This window comes from Vigna unguiculata, chromosome 3, assembly GCF_004118075.2.
Source record: "Vigna unguiculata cultivar IT97K-499-35 chromosome 3, ASM411807v1, whole genome shotgun sequence".
In the NCBI taxonomy this organism is placed as follows: domain Eukaryota; kingdom Viridiplantae; phylum Streptophyta; class Magnoliopsida; order Fabales; family Fabaceae; genus Vigna; species Vigna unguiculata.
The window spans coordinates 7567501-7587938 of record NC_040281.1 but is presented as its reverse complement, the minus strand read 5'-3'; the positions used below and the strand labels follow the sequence as shown (position 1 = coordinate 7587938).

The 20438-nt window shown below is 31.0% G+C and overlaps 2 protein-coding genes across 3 annotated transcripts in view; one reads left to right on the top strand and one right to left on the bottom strand.

Moving 5' to 3' along the window:
* Window positions 1-4986: 4986 nt before the first annotated feature.
* On the bottom strand, window positions 4987-14578 carry LOC114178693 (disease resistance protein At4g27190-like). 2 transcript variants are annotated; one of them, XM_028064746.1, is made up of 6 exons: window positions 14041-14578; window positions 10753-13831; window positions 6365-6520; window positions 6045-6163; window positions 5668-5932; window positions 4987-5452 (listed from the first exon to the last, which is right to left on the bottom strand). In XM_028064746.1, exons 1-6 carry the CDS (start codon window positions 14475-14477, stop codon window positions 5378-5380), a joined length of 4131 nt encoding a protein of 1376 aa, XP_027920547.1. In that variant the 5' UTR covers window positions 14478-14578; the 3' UTR covers window positions 4987-5377. The 2 variants fall into 2 exon arrangements, with proteins under 2 accessions (XP_027920547.1, XP_027920549.1); XM_028064748.1 differs by having other exon boundaries at window positions 10753-13826; window positions 14041-14329.
* A 3866-nt stretch (window positions 14579-18444) lies between these two features.
* LOC114177288 (pentatricopeptide repeat-containing protein At5g46460, mitochondrial) overlaps window positions 18445-20438 on the top strand; it is a 2978-nt gene continuing 984 nt past the window's right edge. Inside the window, exon 1 of the mRNA XM_028062567.1 lies at window positions 18445-20438. This exon is cut by the window's right edge and continues 984 nt beyond it. Within this exon, the coding sequence (XP_027918368.1) occupies window positions 18629-20438 (1810 nt within the window). The 5' untranslated portion in view covers window positions 18445-18628.

Genomic DNA, 20438 nt, shown 5'->3' with positions numbered 1-20438 from the left:
TTCGTCATCATTTTCGTAGTGTTTGTTGCGGATGATCCTCATTTTTATCAAATGTTTAAAATGGTCCTCATTTTCGTAGTGTTTGTTGCGGATGGTCCTCATTTTTACCAAATGTTTAAAATGATCCTCATTTTCATAATTCGTGTTTAATTTAGTCATTTTCTATGACGTCGTTTAAATCAGCAATGGAGCACTGTACAGGTGGCACGCACTGTTTGTATTACATTGTAATGGAGTGTATTACGTGTACTGTACAAGTGTAGTAATTAAATATTTTGGGATAAATAGGTGAGCGAAGGTTTTGAAAATGAATTGTTGGGCAGTTGGTCAGTTGCTGCAATTCTCTTCCTTCATTCCCAACTTGTGTTGTTGTAATCTTCTTCTCCCAGCAATCCCATGTCACAGTCCAATCTTCTTCCTTTACCTTTGGTTGTAATCGTTAGAGACAACATTGTTGTAGCAATTCGTGCAATGTTGGTGGTTCAACGATAAATGGGGGGTTAACCCCAATTTGTAATTGTGGAGAGAATATCACAACATTCCAACCACAAACAAACTCCAAAACAGAATTACGAAAACCCTAACCCAACTGATGAAGAAATCGCCTGTACTCGTCAATCCCTAATTGCAGCGTGACCTAATTGGAAAATTTTTGCCCCAAATTGAAGAGTTAACGTTAATAATCCACATGTATAGTACACATAATATACCCCAATACAATGTAATACAAACAGTGCCACCTGTATAGTGCTCCCTTACTAATTTAAACAGTGTCACAGAAAATGACTAAATTAAACAAGAATTACGAAAATGAAGACCATTTTAAACATTTGGTAAAAAGGAGGATCATGTTGCATGACTATTGCTTTCCAATTAGCTGTTTTTGCATTAATTGCTATTTCATTTATTTTATTGATTAGTGTACCTGTTGTATTTGCTTCTCCTGAAGGTTGGTCAAATAACAAAAATGTTCTATTTTCCGGTACATCATTATGGATTGGATTAGTGTTTCTAGTGGGTATTCTTAATTCTCTCATTTCTTGAAGTTCTTTTTATTCTAGATTAAAAATGAAATGACCCCTCCCTCAGAATTCTTTCGGATTGTCAGCCATAAAGGGAATAGATCAGTTCCTAAAAAAAAAAAGAAAACTATAACACATTACATTCTAAGGGGGAGTAAACTTCTTCTATTGGAAAAATCTTATATCTTATACTTATATGGTGGTACATTGTGAAACTAAAAGAAATAAAATAGAAAAAATGAACTATAAAAATTTGAATTTCATTTGAATATTCTATTCATATTAATATGATATGAATAACACTACGAAAATGAGGACGAAAAAAGTCAAATAAAAATAAGTGCGTAATTGGTAACTAATAAATATTAAAGACTATTTCCATAATTTGAGATTATGTGCAATAAAGAAAATTTGTGCATAAAGAAGTAAAGACTATTCTCACCATCCAAAACCAGAACCATAAAACTCTAAAGTTTCACATGCACTCATCAATTTAATACATCAAAACACAACAATTCAGGCAATCCAATCTATCAAATTATAACATGCAAGACAAATATTACTTCCATCAAAAGAAATAGGTTTCATCACCTGACAACACGGCTCAACAGACTCAAACAACTCAAGGAACACCAAAATAACTTTAGTTCCACATGATGCTCTATCTATACCTAGGAGCAACACAAAAATGATTAGGACCTGCTGTTATGATCACTAACCAACAAAGACTCATATTGATATTAAAACATCACATGCAACCAAAGGAGAGTCACATGCAAGTCATAATAAAAAAGGCACACAAGAAAATGAATTGAAGTTCAACCTACACGGTTAAAGAAACTTATAGGATATAAAGGAAAAGCTCATCAAGCGGTCTCTAATCTTCAAACAGATTAATAAAAGATGAGAACTCCTAGAGAGAAGTAAGAAAACTCTAATATTAGTTTTTAAGGAGATTATGTGTTTTAAAATAATGAAACTTTTATGACACAACTATTTATATTAAAAAATTTTAATATTAAGATAATCGAGTCTCACTATTTTTAAACCAATATCATTTCTAAAATGTCATTTTCTAAAATTTTATAACAATTAGAATTAGAATTAAATAAATAAAAGTATTAATTTAACTCGGTATAAATAGCTATCAAATTTAAAAAAATATATATATATTAAAATTATATAACACCTACAAAAAATTAAGTGCAGATATGTTATGGGTGAGCTTCGTTTTCATTGCTGCATTTTTCGTGGTGGAATTTGACAAAGATACAATAGTGAGGAGAACGCATTATCGTTAATTGGAAAAAATTAGAAGAAATATTTTGAATCAATCCACCAAAATAGAGTTTCGTTCTTTGGAAAATGCTATTTCTATGTTGGTATGGATTTGTTTGACTTATTTATTCTGCACCACATTTTAACTTCTTCCTTTTTTTCGGTAAAACCCATTATAGATATACTATAGTAATACGTAAAAAAAATTGAAGATAAAAGAGAATGAAAAGTAATACAAAGTAAACGACTCGTAGTGGTTTCATTGGTTACATATTAAGAAACTACAATATATCCACAAATGTGAGTTTTACCTGCAAAGCTAAACAACATTCGTTCAAAAATATTTTTACAAATATTTAACAAAAATATTAATTTTAGTAAAAATATTATTATAAGATTTATGCAAAAAATAAATTAAATTTCAATTTAAAGATGAACAATATTGTTTCTCTTACAAAAATTGAAACTAAAAACAAATATAAGGATTAAATAGAATCATTTTAACACCTGACATACCTGTAAAATGACATGTGTAAAAAATAAAAATCATAAATCATAAATTGACACGTGATGTTGATTTTAACACCATTTAATCAAAATTGACGGTAATGACTAAATTAAATCATTTTTAAAAAGACAAAGACCAAATTGAGATAAAAAGAAACTGAAGGACCAATTTGACACTATTTGACAAATAAAAGGACTAAAAGGGTAATTTAACTTTTTAATTTCAAATGTCATTGGGATGATAAAAGATTGTTCTTTGACAACTTTAATAGAGACAGAAAATGAGCTAGTTTGCTTTCATTTCTTGAATTTTTAATTTCAAATGCAATTTGGGATGACAAAAGATTGTTCTTTCACAACTTTAATAGAGATAAGAGGCGTCTTTAGTGGTTTTCAAACATAATATAAAAGGACATGTTTTGTTTAATGTGCTAAAAACATTTTATTCACTCGTAATTGTATAATTCTATAATTTCTTACAGAAGAGTGAGTTTAATATATTAGGTTTAGACAATTAGTTTGTGTATTCATGTTTAAACTATGTTAAATCAATTGTCTTAGTAAAAGAGTTAATTCCAATGCACGTTAAGAACAAATAAATCATTTTTAAGTGCAATCTATTATTACGACTGTTAACATAGGAAAAGTTTGGATTTGATTGTCACAAAAACAGTCAAGAAATAAAATCCAATTAGCATTTTTGGTGTTAAAAAACATTGTTTTTTAAAAAAAAAAGAATACAAGGCATTATGCAAACAAGATAGACAATTACATAACTCATAATTACGTAAAGATATATTGAAAATGTTTTTGTTTTTTGTTTGTGTTTAATATTTTGTATTATTTATCGACACTCATCTAACTTCCATATATTTTTGTCCCTTTGAAAGATATGGTAATTTTCAAGTGTTTTTTGTTCTATTGATCATCCATAGGATTGTGCCACTTTAATAGTGTTGAGTCTCTAGAGGAGGTTTCACTAGAAAGATGCAACACTAGTGAGACATGAGTCCAACCACTTAAATACTCTTAACCCAAAATTCTAAGACAATAGGTTTATGGGTCTTTATCTTTATATAGTGCATTACTTTCTCATTTTTAATTAATATGGAACTTAGACTCATATTTTGATTCTTAACAAATAGGATCATGAATAGTAATAAGATCTTGGTATAAAGCGGTACAAAATGAGTAAATTAATCATCAATTTGATTTACTTCACACTTCATAATGCATCTATATTGTCCTTCTTGTGCCTGGAGTTTTGGCTCATTTAAGCATTATATCTCTCTTTTACTAGTAAACTTGAGAAGATGGCACATGGTGAACTTGTGATAATAAAACTTGAAATATGCTCTCCAATGCGCTATTAACAATGTTCCATGTCTTACACTCACCTGACACTATATTTTACTTTTTCTTTTCCTTTATAAATACAAAAATTCACATGATTATTTTACCTTTACATTATGTTGTCAAATGAATTTAATATGTTTCAAAATATTATTAATGTACAATGAATAATAACATTTAATCTTTTATCAATTAATCCTACAAAATGGCACAAAATATAGCAAACCCAAGTCGAAAACGTTAGTCCTAGACGTTTTGAAATGTTTATTTAACACCAAGTACACTTCAAAGTTTTATAATCAAGCTACGTCCTTTTTTATTTCATTAGGAACATGAGATATAAAACTTTGATGAAGTAATTCACCTTTATCAATAGGGTTAAATATGTTTTTAGTCTATGAACTTTAATTTAAAATTAAAATCCGTTTCTATCTGAAGTTTCAATACATTTTGATCCCTAAATTTTAAACATGAATAAATAGTCATTTTAACCCAATTACATTAACTTTTTTTTTTATATGCCGAACGTGTTTCATGTTAGTATTGAAATTGTTTACACCGTTTGATACGTTTCCGGTTTAATATCTGTTGGGAAATGACGTTCAACACTTAAAAAAATTAACATAATTGGGTTAAAATAATTTATTTTTAAAGTTTAAGAACAAAATGTATTGAAGTTTTAAACAAAAACAAATTTTAATTTTGGATCAAAGTTCAGAAACTAAAAACATACTTAACCCTTTCTAATATGGGGAGATGCTCCCATTAAGAACTTCTGGATGAAAACATTTTGGAATATATTTTATTCATAGCATACTCCAAAATCATGTTCATGTATGATTCTTCCTTTCATATACTTCATTCTATTGTGTGTATAATTGGAAGTCCATTGTCCAAGGCCTTCGACACTACTAAATGATGCTTGTATGTCAATAAGCTAGAAATGATTGAAACTTTTTTTGTCACACTCAAATCAAAAGGAATTATATAAGCTTATCCTACTAAAAATATTAATTAAACGTGCTTAATACCAAGAGAAAGCCAAATGAATACTGAGCTTTCGACTAACCTGGGATACTTAGCTCTAAGAATTTCCTTCTGCCCATATTTTACCGGGGTGAAGTTTTTTTCCTTCACGACCCTTTTAATTGTCATTCAAACAAATAAAAACCAGAATACTCCTTTATTCAATATGTCATGTTCATGAAATTCCACCACTATGGAGAACCGTTTGAAGGAGTGCTTGGATCAACGATTTCACTTGATCCAACCCCACTTGATCCGAATGATATCTGAAAAATAAACAAATTAAAATTTAAGTAATTTGCTTATATATATATATATATATACATGAGATTTTTTTTATTCTATTTTTTAAAGAAAAACTTAATATGATTTTTTTTTTATATTGATTTTAGTATCATTTAAAAATGTCAGACGCCACAAAATATGGATAATTTCCTATTTTAGAATCTTTCTGATTTGCTGATACTACAGATAGACTCACCTGACTTGGTTCTTCTAGTTCAGCTGTTATTTCCTCCCAAGAGAAAATATCATTTTTGTTGGTAGCTGATGAAGAATCTGGTTTTGCAATAAAATCTTCGAATACTTCCTCATCCCCACTTTCAGCGATCAAATCCTGTTTTTGGGTGCACGTATGAGTTCCTCTGTAATTTACCTCAAATGTTGTTGGTTTCTCATCAAACCTTTGAACTTGTTTGGTTGCTTGGCACCCATGTGTATTTCTATATGTGCAGCGGTAATATCCTCTGCAGTGCGAACCAGCAGTTGTCAATTTTTTCGGTAAAACTATATCCATCAATTAATTAAACGTGTTTAATAACAAGATAAAGCCAAATGAACACAGAGCCTTTAACTAACCTCGTATACTTAGCTCCAAGAATCTCCTTCTGCCCATATTTTCTCCAGGAATATCCATCATCTAAATTCTTAGTACGTATCACTTTCATAGATGGTTGAGGTGTTCTTCTCCGAAAACTCTGTTAATTGTCATTCCAAAAGTTAAAAACCAGAATACTCCTTTATTCAGTATGTCATGTTCATGAAATTTAATTTTCTCCAAATATAATTTTACAGGTTTATCAAACATGCCTTTATAATGCGAGAAAACCAACTCATGCATACAAGAACGAAAACAAAAAGCAATCAAATCAATCACGAATAAGAAAGGCATCTCAAACCTCGTTTGGTTTCCTTTTTAACAACGGTGGTGAAAAAATTATTGGCTCAATAACGGCTTTCCGCTTTTGGGCTTCACCTTCTTTACTACCCGATAACGACAAAAGAGGTGTTTCTAAATGTAGCTTCGTCATCAACTCGGTAGAACTTGAAACTCCCTGAAAGGAAGATATTTAAGTAATTAAATACAAAACATGAATTTCAAAGGGTATGATCACAGTAACAAAATTAATTATTGTAGAGTTATTCAAAAGGTTGTAGTTTGATGGGTACAAAGATAAATATGAACAAACTTTTTTATTTAATCTCTAAACATAATTAAGTTCAAGCAAATAAATTTCCCACAATTTTCGGCAAGCACCAAGAAAAATTGCTGTGCATTTAATTTTGTTTCTTCATAAAAAAATATTAACTTAATTCCACTTTGGTTTTTCTAGTTTGATGTGCGAATTTTTGAATTGCTCCATCTTATCCTTTACATCTGAAAATTGAGTAATTTTGGTCCTTGTAGCTGTAATAATAGCTTGATTTTATTACGCACATTAAAAGATAGCCTTGCTATTAATATACCAATTTTTACAAACATGGTGATGTGAGAAATTGGTATAAGCATATATCTAAGTGACATTTTTATTTATCTTTTACAAATTAAATATAATTACCAAAACAAATATAAGTTAACAAAATAGATATGACAACAAATTTTGTTATCTCGTACCCATCTCCACATAAGAAATTCATCTTTATTCATATATTCAAACTCAACTATTATCAATCTTTTTTCTCATCCTCACCAGGTAACTGATATATACTTATACTCGTACCCAATTTTTTATCATCTCAATATCAACTAATCTATTTCTATAAAAAAATAAAAAAATTACAGTAAAGGAAACATAATGTTATCAAATATTCAAGATTAGAAGGAATGTTGTTTCTTTAATGTCAAATATTTAGAAAAAAAAATATAATTATATATATTTCATATTAGAGTATCAAATAAAATTTTATGAGGACCAAAATATTTATTAATTTTGTAAATATTAATGAAACCTAGTTAATACAATTTTAAAATATTTTTAAGAAAATATAAAAGGAAAACAAATATTCAAATTAAAAAATATTCTTAATGTTTGTTTACTTCAATTTTTTTAAATTCTAATGAAATATTTTTGTTGTACACTAATTAAAGTTATAATACATCACTTGATCAAAATCATACAAAAAAAATATTAAATTAATAATAATAAAATTTTAACATAGATTCATCATCTTTAGAACTTAAATATATGTTGGATGATAATAAAAAAAAAACATGATAATTACATTAAATTATTATATTATAATAAATAAAAGTTATAGATACACTTATATTGATAAATTACATATATGATAATGAGCTAGAAAATAAAAAAAAATATATAAAAAGTATCAAAATATTAAAGAGAGACTATTAAAAAATGATCAAATGTACGCCTTATAAATAATTAGAGAGACTATTGAATGAAATCACATCACACAAAGAAAAAATAATTGTACAATTAGGAATATGACAAGATGAAAAATATCTTAGAGATTTAAAAAGACTTTTCAAATATCAGCCTAGATGGTTAAAAGATAACAGAAAATTGTTTTACCAAAATACAAATGTTCTTCAAATAAAACAAAAGTTAATAATAACATAATAAAGAAAATAAATGTTTTATATTACCTAGTAAATGAGATGTTTATGCTATTGATGACTTAATTTGAGAGTCTTAAACATTTCCATGTGGAAAGAAAACATACAATATATAAAAATATTAAAAAACAGTGAATAAAGGTTGTGATAAGACAAAAAAATATCTTAGAGATGTGAATGAATTCCATGACAAGTCAAATAGTTTGAAGAAATAAAAAATAAAAAGTGTGTAGTATATATATTGGCTGATGAAAATAATACATCCTGAAAAATTTCACATCACTTAGGATAAGCTAGGTAGTGGGTGTTAGTGACTATATAATAGAGTCTAAGTCCATGATATTTCTTGTCCCAGGTCAAAAACACTTTGAACTAGTGTTTGACATTTCCTCTATTCTTGTAGTAAGGTATTGTTAGGTGTAGTTAAATTCTTGTTCTGGAGGGTGAGTGTACTTAGAGTCAAAGAATTAAGAGTGTTTTTTGTATGTTGTAAAAATTAGCACATAATGGTTATCTTTGGAGTTTTCACGTTATCTCTTTGTGTTCATATATATATATATAAGGTTATTTATAAACTATGAGTATTTTAATATTTTAGACGGGACAAAAATATGAAAAAGATAAATATTATGATGGATATGAGGACAAGAACGAGACAAATATGTAGATCTCATTTGAATCCATATACCTAATTGAAAAAGTAGAATATTTCTCATACTTGATCAATGAGAATTTTTCATTAAAACGGAAACGAGTTCCGACAAAATCCACCACATAAACGAATTTATTTGTCACTAATCCCAATGTAACTATGGAAAGTCGCTACTTAGGCTGCTATTGTAGACGCAAAGACCATTATTGATAACTGCACCATATTTTGCCTCAAATTATTTATGTAAAATTGCTCTCCTGGCACATATATGTTCCGTTGGGTAGAGAGAGTAAGAAATGAATGAAAAAAGAAATTATGTGAATGAAAAACAAAAGTATGAAGAGAAACATTTCAATCTCTTCGACATTTGGTGTAAAAAGTTAGAGAAAAACAACACTTTCTTCTCTTCCACCATGCAGGTAACCTTCTATTTCATCTCTTTGCTTACTTGTCACCTGTACGGATTGCTTCTTTGGAAGATACACTCATCTCACACGAGTTAGCTCAACACAAATTTATGTAAAAATAATCAATTTAACCGAACTCATTTTTTAATAAGTCAAAAATTTGTAAATTAGACCCACCTATTATAGATTTATGAGTTAAACGAATTGACTTGCTTAAAGATATTTTATTTTCTTGATTTATTTTATATATTTATATATAACAAAAAAAATTAGTTAACTCGACTATTTTTGTATGACAGTAGAAACAAAGTATTTGTCTATTTCATCAAACATTATTATTAAACAAATTTGGTAAACCTACACATAATTTGATAAACAAATAAATTAAAAATTCAAACTATTTAAATATTATTGACCAATATTATAATGTTTAAAAAGATCAAAATAGTTAATCTACATAATTAGAAGTAATAAATTATTATAATAAAAAAGCTTGTGAAAAATTAATAAAGGATTGTTGTTAAATTATGTATCAACTCACATATAACTTGACTCAAAATTCATTTTTCTTCACGAATCAAATTCAATTTAATCCATATTTAAAAAAAAATTTGATAGGTAAATATTTTATTGACACCCAAATATAACCACTTGACAAGACAATGTAATTATTAAAAGAAAATTGTATATGTGAAAACAAAAAATGAAATCGAAGGATAAGATATTATTCCATCCCACCTTTTCTTTGTGTTTTTTCTTAATAGACGAAGGGTATAATACTTTAGGAAATGAAAATGTAATCTTGCGGCTTGCTAGATAAAGTATTTTGAATGCCCAAGGTCTTTACAGTAAAGAATGACCTTTAAGTTTGCTTGACACTTAATTTGCGGCATTATTTTTTCTTTTAAAGAGTGATATTTATGATATTAAACAAACATATATTAACTATATTTTTAAAAATATCTAAAAAAACAACTACTTTTTTCATTATATCCACTTTTTTTAATATGTCAAACACCATTACTTAACAATTACATAGCTACATAATGTCAAAATCAATTTAATCCCATAATCCTGATGATTTTCCAACGATAATAAACCAAATTGTTAGTCTAATAAATTGATATATCATTAATCTTTTAATTGTTTTTAGGAAGATGAGAAAGATGTCCCCATTTATGAATTTGTTCATACACTTACAAAGCAGAAATAAATCAAGAAACATATTGAAAATAAATCCATCAGAATACTTTTTTTATTTGAGGATCATATCATTGTATAAGGTTTTAATTTAATTTTTGTGAATTTCACTGTGGTACATCACTCTTCACTCATGTCAATCTTCAATTTTTACTCTAATATAAATGGCATTATAAAACTTACACTCTAAAAGAAGGTTTCATTTGATTCTTGACAACATATATATTTCATTTTTATTTTTCCTATGACTTAACTCTTGGGTCTTATTCAAGACCCTGGATGTTAATTTTTTTATGCACGTCAGCATACTTCAACGGGAAGATTTGGTAAGGATCTAAACTTTAATCTTATGACCCTATGAATGAGCTTCTATAAAGATGTTGAGTATGGGAAGATTCCTACACATCCACGACATCATGAAATTTGAAAAGGAGGATAACTAAAAATTACCTGATACATGGTACCGTGATATTCATTTAGTTGAGTCTCTTGATGTGCAGCTGGTGGGCTCTTCATGTCAGCCTCCATTGTAATTGGTTTAAAAAATTGCTCAAGAAATTTGGGTCGACCAGCATAACCCCACTCTGATACACTCCAGTCCAATGCTTCCCACCACATGCTTTCTCCTTTAATGAACTTCAAATATTCCCATGGCAACTCCGATCTGGAAAGACTTTGGAGTTTTGGGCAACAATAAAATATCATTTCTTCTAAAGCATGTTCAACACGCAGGCCATTAAAAATATTGACCAAGTTGGGAAGATAAAGAAGCGATATCACTCTCAACTTGGGGAGGGAAAACGCTGATCTACGTTCTTCTGGTGAGTCATGAATTATTAGGGTGGTTACTTTTGGACAGTCTTCAACACTAATCTCTTCCAAAAGGGGAATGCTGATAAAAGTACTGATGGTGAAGATAGTAGTTAACATGGGACAAGTGTGTAATGCTATATACTTTATGGAGGAGAAGGGACAACATTCTTGGCAAATGTTTCTTAAATTCTTCATATAAAATACACTCAAGAACTCCAACATCAGAGAAACAGGTTCATCAGATGACTTACCTCCATCGAAAATTGTTTCCATTTCATTACATTCCGCCAATATGCAAACTTTTAACCTGCCTAAGTTGCTCAAATTGAAATCCGAGAGACTCTTGATGGTCATATGTCGATCAAGGTACAAGGCCTTGAAGCGTTCAAGATTCATTTTCACTCCATTGGGAACATTTACACCATTAACAAACTTCATGCTATAGTTACACTGTTTGAATTTTGTCTCTAGTTCAGGTGGTACACGAGATATTAGACGCCGTATGTGATGACCAACAACCAATCGGAAATTGAGAGATTTTGTGCCGGGTATGAGTTCCAAGAGATCAGTCTCCGGGACATATATACTCACCGTCTTCAACTTCTCTAGTCCCAAAATTTCCAGCAATACGCTATTGACGTTCTCGGTCCATTGCTCATCTTCAGGGTCGACGTCAAGGCTTAGATAATTCAGCCGAGTAAGATTTGATATCACTCCGGGAGGAATTATCAATGTGTTAGAAATCTGCATGCCTTTTTTACCACGACTAAGTACATGATGGTATGCATCAAAGCATAGGGCTAAGCGTTGCAGGTTGATCAATTCTTGAATGTCTTTTGGTAAATGGGTTATCAAAGTCCCGTCAAGATCAAGCTCTTCGAGATTCTTCAGCTGAAAAATTTGAGGGGATATTTCCATGAAGAGATCACAACCTTTAAGATATAATTTTTTAAGTTGGATCAATTTGGTGAGAGAAGGGGGCAGATCCCTTATACTAGTGTAGGATAAGTCCAAGTGTTGAAGTAGAGGCATGTGGTCGAAAAATGAATCAGGGATATCCAATAAATCGGCATTGCCCTGCAACAACAACACTTTGAGTTTAGGGCAGTCTGGTGATTGTGGTAGTTCACATATTTTATTGTCAATCAATTCTAGCTGAATAAGACTATGCCATTGTCCAATCTCCGTCAATCCTAATGCACTATGTCTTATGATGGAAGGTTGTGAGATGTGTAATGATTTAATTATATCATAGGCTTCTATTGGCAAATAGACGTCTCCACTTTCAAATTCCAACAAGACAAAACAGTCTAGAAGCTCCTCGAGGTAATATTGTAACTGTCTTTTGTATTCACCAACCTCTTGTGTGTATCGTAATATATTAGCCCAATAAGAAACCAAGATATCATCTCTCACCCCATTTTTAATGTTGCGAACAGGTAAACTGAGTTGGAGACAAAGCTTTAGTTCATCATCGATGTCTTCCCAAATAATATTTACAAATGCATTGACCATGACTCTGCTAATGCCAATTCGGTCACAATCTTGATAATCATAGAAAGGGTTTCGACTGCTTAATTTGTCAAGTACAAGCTCCCAGTATTTGTCATCTTTCACATTCCTAAGATGTTTTGCCACAAGGACAATGGCAAGGAGATGACCATGGATTTTCTTGACTATTTCCACCGCTATTGTCTGAATGGTCGTTGATGAACCCACTGTGCTACAGCTGATACAACTTCCCACATAGGTATTGAAGAGTTTCCAAGGCAACAGATGATCCTGGGTCCAAATATTCAAATCCATTGTGGATGCAATTCCATCATCCATCACCGCCTGTGTTGAAGACTCAGTTGTTATCAACACCACTATCCCAGTTGGAAATTGCACTTTTTGGAGGTCCAGCTTCTTCCTGTTGCTATCTGCATCCACTACAATTACCAACAGCCTATTTCTCCTCTTCTTTTCGTCGGTGTCTAGTGTGGTTAACATGTCATCACCTTCTGTTATAGAAATACTTCCCATGATCTTATTGATTTCTTCTTGAACTTGAACCTCCGCATCAGTCTCACGTGTCAAAGCATTGATCCATACGGCCATAAGAAAATCTTTGTCAATTCCAAACAAGTTGTGTTTATCTTCCAAGGCTGAAACTATTTTGCTCACTACAGATTCTTTTTCAGCAGAGTTTCTGGTCAACAATCTGATATAGCGCGCACAGTAATCTCCAGAAAACAAAGTTTGAATTAGTTGGTTAACTGCAAGATCAACAATTAGGGGGAGTAGGCCTTCTAGTATTACATCATTATCGCGGTTGAAGATGGATCTCTCACCACTTTCTATTTCAGCCATTATTTCCACAGGCATGAATCCTTTCATGCATCTCAGTGCCTTCTCAGTTAGTAGACTCCATGGTTTGTAAATCACAGGATAACCACCAGTGGAAAATAACTCAGCTTTCCATTCCGGAAATGCACTAATCCAGGATCTTAATACACCGTCCTCTTCTAACTTCACTGGATAAGTCAACATGAGGCTGATAAAATCCCTTAATCGAACCAAACCTCGCAGCTCCTTGTATGAAACTTCATCTCCATCTTTAGATTGGACAATATCTTCAAATTTTTCGTATATTGCTTCATCTTGAGGAGTTGAAAATTCAGGACCCACAATATTTATTGCATATTGAACAAAATCAAAACCTCCATGTCCTGTTCTGAAAATATAAAAAAAAATGAAGAATTCCAAATTATCACCAAAGAGAAGCAAACCCTAATGTACTTGTACAGTAAAAGATAATAAAGAGTAGTTTTCTATTTTCAAATAGTAACTCATCAAAAAATTATAAACATGATTGACTAAGAAATGATGAAACATATACAAAATAAATTAAGATCCATGACGACGCAAGAGCGGAATACTTACGCATTTTTCATATGCAAACCCCGGAAAACGGCCACTCGTGTGAGAGCTTCTCTCCATGTCTGCACTTCTTCCATCCTCTTCTTATGTTCCCTGAATCTTTCTTCGTGTTTAGAAAAGGCTTTCCCATAACATCCATTCTGAAATAGCACCTCAGATTGATGGACACCATAAAAAATAGGCAGAACAGACCTTGGAGAAGATTCAACGCCATTGATGATAGCCACTAGTTCACGCAAACAGCAAATTGAGGAAGCGTAGTTCTTTGAAAGGACCACAATGAAAAGGCGAGAGCGCTCAATGGCTTGAAACAGGTCAAATGTTTTGGATTCACCTTTAACAAAGACGTGGATGCCTCTATTTCTGAGAGGATCAAGAACACAACCTGTGATGAAGTTGATGTCTTCGTGATGGAAGCTCACAAACACTGAGGAAGCCATTGCAATTGAAAAAGTAGAAGTGATTATTTGTGCACAGAAAGAACTTCTGAGTCAATGAAGTCCTAAATAACTGCCTCCCTCAGATTGGTGGAGCTGAAAGCAGGCAGATTGTGCTTTCGGGGAATGGTGTAGATGTGACTTTCTTATAGTAGAATCCGACGGTGCTAACGGCATAAGATCTAATATATTGAAATATATATATATATATAAATTTTTTATAATTTATTTATTAATTATTAACATTTCATTAATGTGTTTTTAAATATTGTAAAACTGTTTTAATTTATTATTTTATATATATGATTTTATTAACACTTTACATAATTCTTTATTTAAATTTTATTTTAATATTTCTATTTAATTTTAAAACTATTTTTCATATTAAATTAGTTTACAGCTTTTATTATTTTATTACATAAATAAATCAATAACAAACTTTTTATTCTTTTCTCTATATTATTTTTCAATCTAAATAGCACTAATTTTCATTCTCTTTTTTTCGCATTTTCTCAAATCTAATCTTAAATCCACACAAAGCCTAAGGGAACAAATATTGGTTACCTTATTCAGTTTTAACTTTTGAAAAATTAATTTAATATTTATTAATTTTTGGATAGATTTCTTCCAGTAACGATCGTAAAGTGGTTAAAAACAATTTAAAGAAAAAATTTATAAAATATCTTTTTAAAATTTGCTAAATATTTTATGATAAAAAAATTAAAATAAAAGATGTACTATTTTGGTATAATTATTATTATATTCATAATTTTCGCTTATTTAATATTAATAAATAAATTACATAATTTTATACTTAAAAGTTATAATATAATTTGTTATTATATCTTAATGAATACAAATATATTATGAATAAAATACAGTAAAAAAATAACCTTCAAAAATAGATTCTCATATATATATATATATATATATATATATATATATATATATATATATATATATATATATATATATATATATATATATATATTTACTAGTTGTTAATCGATCCGAAAATATAAGCAACTTGATTCGTCTTTTACTTTTTTCAATTTAAAATCATGTAGATAAAAAAATTAAAGAAATATAATTTTTAACCAAGTTTTTTTTTAGATTATTTTCTTGTTTTTTTATCATAACGCTAATTTATATTTTTAAAGAGTTAAAAATATTTAATGTGATGTTTAATAATTTTAGTAATTCTTAAAAGCGTAACAATTTTATTTTTATCTAATAAGTAAATATTTAAAAATTGACATACCCTTTCCTCTCACATTAAAGATGTAATGTTAACTGGCATGCCACTGTTTGCACGTGTGACTGAATTGTGCTGTCAGTTTTAGTTAAGATTCCTTTTCCACGTGATGATCTTTGTTCTTCCATTTTCAACTTCCACTTTACCATTCCATCCATAATTTTTGTTTATCCATATATTTCAACTGTGACTTTGTTCTACAATTAGAGGAATGGAGATGGAGCAAACCAGTACAGATAGAGCAAACAACAGAACAATACTTTGGAAGTTCAACACAATTTACATATGTTGTTAGGTATGCTATAAATTTAACCACAGAAATACATGTTTGGAAAACATTGATATTTGTTGTTGTATGTGTTTTCTGCTATCAACTCTATCATCCTCATTCCCACTGTATCATCCTCATTAAAACGTTAGATTTTTGCCACAATGATAAACAAAAATATTGATATATAGTACGATTATATAGGAAAATGTGTAGTACACATGGAGATAAAACCATCCGTGAACAAAAATTTGAAATTTCTTTATAGGTTAATATAGTACTGAAATTTCTTTTTTTTTTTCAAGTATTGTAAAGATTTAAAATTTATTCTTATTTTAGTTATTATTTACTGGGTTTAATGTTTTTTTTATTACTTTATAAAGTTTTAATTTATTTTTCATTTGTAATAAATACATACGACTTTTCTAACCATTTATTATATTTTGAACAAAAACAATTTATATATATATATATATATATATATGTGTGTGTGTGTGTGTGTTTGTGTTTATGTTTTCATTTCGTTGCAGAGAAAAATTTGTTCATGCTTTTATTTATTGTTGGAAATTAATTTACTGTCTTTATTAATTTGTAGCCATTTGGATTTATCGATTGACACTTTGTTGTTGCTTATGCACATGAATTAGGTTCATAGTGGCACTTGGTAGATATAAATGGTAAGAACACGACAGTTACCTATAACATGGATTCAAATGACCCAAAAATCACATAAGGTTGGAGTAATACGAGAGATTTGTATGACATCAAAAGTGACTCTCACATGCAGTTTCAGTATTTGGGAAATTCTTTATTTCACGTAATCGTGTTTAAAGGTGGTTGTCCACCAAGGAGTTTGACAACATTTATGTGCCGTATCAGTCATCAAGAGACAAGATCTATATTTTCAGTCAAATTGACAAAGTATCAAAGCAAAGCAAGTCGGTTGGTATATGCCTTATGAATTCTTTTTATCATTTGAAGTATAATTTAATATCAATTTACATATAATTAAATGAAAATACTTAATGCACTAACAATAACATTTTGAATCATGCAGGACTTGCCATCAAAGTTTGCCAACTTCATTCAGGACGAGAATGTACAAGATGTGTTTCTTATAGGGCCTAAAACTATAGTCAATTGCAAAATCCTAATATCGAATAAACATAAAGTTCAACAAAGATAGGTCAAGGTTGGAGGGTATTTTGTTCTGAAAATGAGTTAAAAGAAGGTGATATTGTTGTCTTTCAAGCAGACAATGATTTTATCGAACCAAATATTGAAGTATTTGTTAATGATTGTTGTTGTGATTAAGTTAAGCATAATTGTGTAATGTTGTTCAAGATGGTGTATTTATGTTTATTGAACTTGGTTATATGACATATCTTTTTTGACCCTTCATGAATATGGCTTCAATTGCGGCAAAAAATTATGTGTGCTTCACAATATAATATACTAATCAAACAAAATATTTGATTGAAAGTAATATATCATTTTATTGGAATGAAATTTGTTATTATTATCATTTCAACAATATCATTATCTAAGCTTAACATTTTATATATTAATTTATACTTCATTAAATTCTTAAAATTAGTGAATCAATAATAAAATATTAATCTAAACGTTTTGTTACACATTTATAATTTATAATCAATAATAAAAATAATCTTGTGCATTGTACGGATAAAAAAACTAGTATATATATATAGCAGGGATGACAATGTGGTCCGCAAATTGCGAGCAGGCCCGTCCCGCACAATTTATGTGAGCTGCAATTACTGATCCGTCTCGCACATCACTTGGCCTGCGAGCCTGCTAGCTGACCCATTTTTTATTTTTTTAATTCTTATGATAAAACTTTTAATATTTAAAACTTTGAAAATTTTAAGAAGTTCACAAAATTAAGAATTAAGTAAAGACTTTGGAAAAATTGGATGATAATTCAACATTTTCATCATATTCATATTATGACATACACAATATATTTTTTTAAATTTTAGCATACTAAGAAAAACATAATACTTATTTTTTTAATTATATAAAAAATTGAACGTTAATATAAGAGTTCTTAAAAACTTAACTAATATTAAAAAGTATAAGTTTGGCCCACACTGTAGACTTATACGAACTGAGCTATTGTGAACCTACAAATTTACTATTCTGGATCACTCCGATTTTTTCTGGAAAGTCGCGGGTCGGCATTGCCATCTTAATAAAGAATGTCAACATTCTTCTCATCTCGGTTTAGATTTTTTTTTTCTACACCATATAATTGTATTATTTAAATTTAAATTATTTATTGTCTATTCAAAAGCATAGAAGAATAAATGGAAATTTGATGTTTTCGGGAACTATAGGAACGTGGACAAAACTTTCAAGTGATCCACATTTGGTTTGTTTCCACTTCTTGCATCCGATATAATGTTCTTTGACGTCAACGTCAACGTCAACATTGAACTTTTATCCAATCCCATTAAGAACTTCTAGATGAAAACATTTTGGAATAGATTTTGTTCATAGCATACTCCAAAATCATGTTCTATGATTCTTCCTTTCACATACTTCATTCTATTGTGTTGTATAAATCAACTGTTCAAAGTTTAATTCACAGAAGTATCCCTGCTTCCAATGCTTCTTTTCGGTTCTTCACCCAAGTCCATTTTTCATTCCACCATGTTTTTATGCATTGCGATTCGAAACTGGAGATTCTTTTCATTCACCACTGCCACCAATGGTTTTGCTTCTACTTCATCTATCTCCTCAAATCCTTTCACCATCATCAAATCGCACAAGCATACACTCTTCCACTACCTAAATAATCGAACTTTAGACCAAGCTCGTGCCTTTTTCGATCAAATCCCTTCCCCCCATGTTTCCCTCTACACCATAATGCTTCATGCTTACGCTAGCAACCATAGACTCCGCGAAGCTATCGACCTCTTTCGTCAAATTCCCTTCAAGGACGTCGTTTCCTGGAACGCCATGATTAAGGGGTGTCTCCATTGCGGCGATATGGTCACCGCCAGGAAGTTGTTCGACGAAATGCCCCACCGAACCGTTGTGTCGTGGACCACCCTCGTCGATGGGTTACTTCGCTTGGGAGTTGTCGAGGAGGCTGAAGCCTTGTTCTGGTCAATGGACCCTTTGGACAGGGATGTGGCTTCGTGGAATGCAATGATTCATGGGTATTGTGGTAATGGTAGAGTTCATGATGCTTTGCGCTTGTTCCGCCAAATGCCTTCTAAGGATGATATTTCTTGGAGTTGTATCATTTCTGGGCTTGATCACAATGGGGAGAGTGAACAAGCATTGGTTGTTTTTCGCGACATGGTGGCTTCTGGTGTCTGTCCATCTTCTGTTGGCTTGGTTTGTGGGTTGTCTGCTGCTGCTAAGATACTGGCTTTTCACGTGGGGATTCAAATTCATTGCTCTGCTCTCAAGCTGGGTGACTGGCGTTTTGATGAATTTGTATCTTCTTCTCTGGTTACGTTTTATAGTTGTTGCAAACAGATGGAATCTGCGTGTTGGGTTTTTGGTGAGGCACTTTGTAAGAATGTGGTGGTTTGCACAGCACTATTGACGGGGTATGGTTTCAATGATAAGCATCCAGAGGCGTTAGAGGTGTTTAGACAAATGATGAGAATTGGTGTGATTCCCAATGAGTCTTCCTTCACCAGTGCTCTGAATTCTTGTTGTGGATTGGAGGATCTTGAGAGGGGGAAAGTGATCCATGCCGAGGTGGTTAAGATGGGTTTGGAAAGTGGTGGATATGTGGGAGGTTCTCTAGTTGTTATGTATAGTAAATGTGGTTATGTCAGTGATGCAGTTTCTGTGTTTAAGGGGATTAATGAAAAGAGTGTTGTCTCGTGGAACACCGTCATTGTTGGTTGTGCACAGCATGGATGTGGCATGTGGGTTCTAGCATTCTTTAATCAAATGCTGCGTCAAAGAGTTGATCCAAATGGAGTCACATTAACCGGTTTGCTTTCTGCCTGTAGTCGCTCTGGTATGTTACAGAAAGCAAGGTGCATCTTCAGATACTTTGGCCAGGAAAGGTCAGTTACACTAACGATTGAGCACTACACAAGCATGGTGGATGTGCTTGGCCGGTGTGGAGAGCTTGAGGAAGCAGAAGCACTGGTGATGAGCATGCCAATGAAAGCAAATTCTATGGTATGGTTGGCTTTACTGAGTGCATGCAGGAAACACTCTAATATAGATGTAGCTGAAAGAGCTGCAAATCGGATATTTGAAATGGAACCTGATTGTAGTGCTGCGTATGTATTGCTCTCAAACTTGTATGCTTCTTCGAGCAGATGGGCTGAAGCAGCTTTGATACGTAAAAGAATGAAACATAATGGAGTTGTGAAACAACCAGGATCCAGTTGGGTAACCTTAAAAGGACAAAAGCACAACTTTCTCTCTGCAGATAGGTCAC

Coding starts and splice junctions, on each gene's coding strand:
- LOC114178693 (XM_028064746.1), bottom strand. CDS start 14,477: ATGGCTTCCTCAGTGTTTGTGAGCTTCCATCACGAAGACATCAACTTC. Junction 13,832..14,040: donor GGTTTGCATATGAAAAATGC/GTAAGTATTCCG, acceptor TTATATTTTCAG/AACAGGACATGGAGGTTTTG. Junction 6,164..6,364: donor TAAAAAGGAAACCAAACGAG/GTTTGAGATGCC, acceptor GACAATTAACAG/AGTTTTCGGAGAAGAACACC.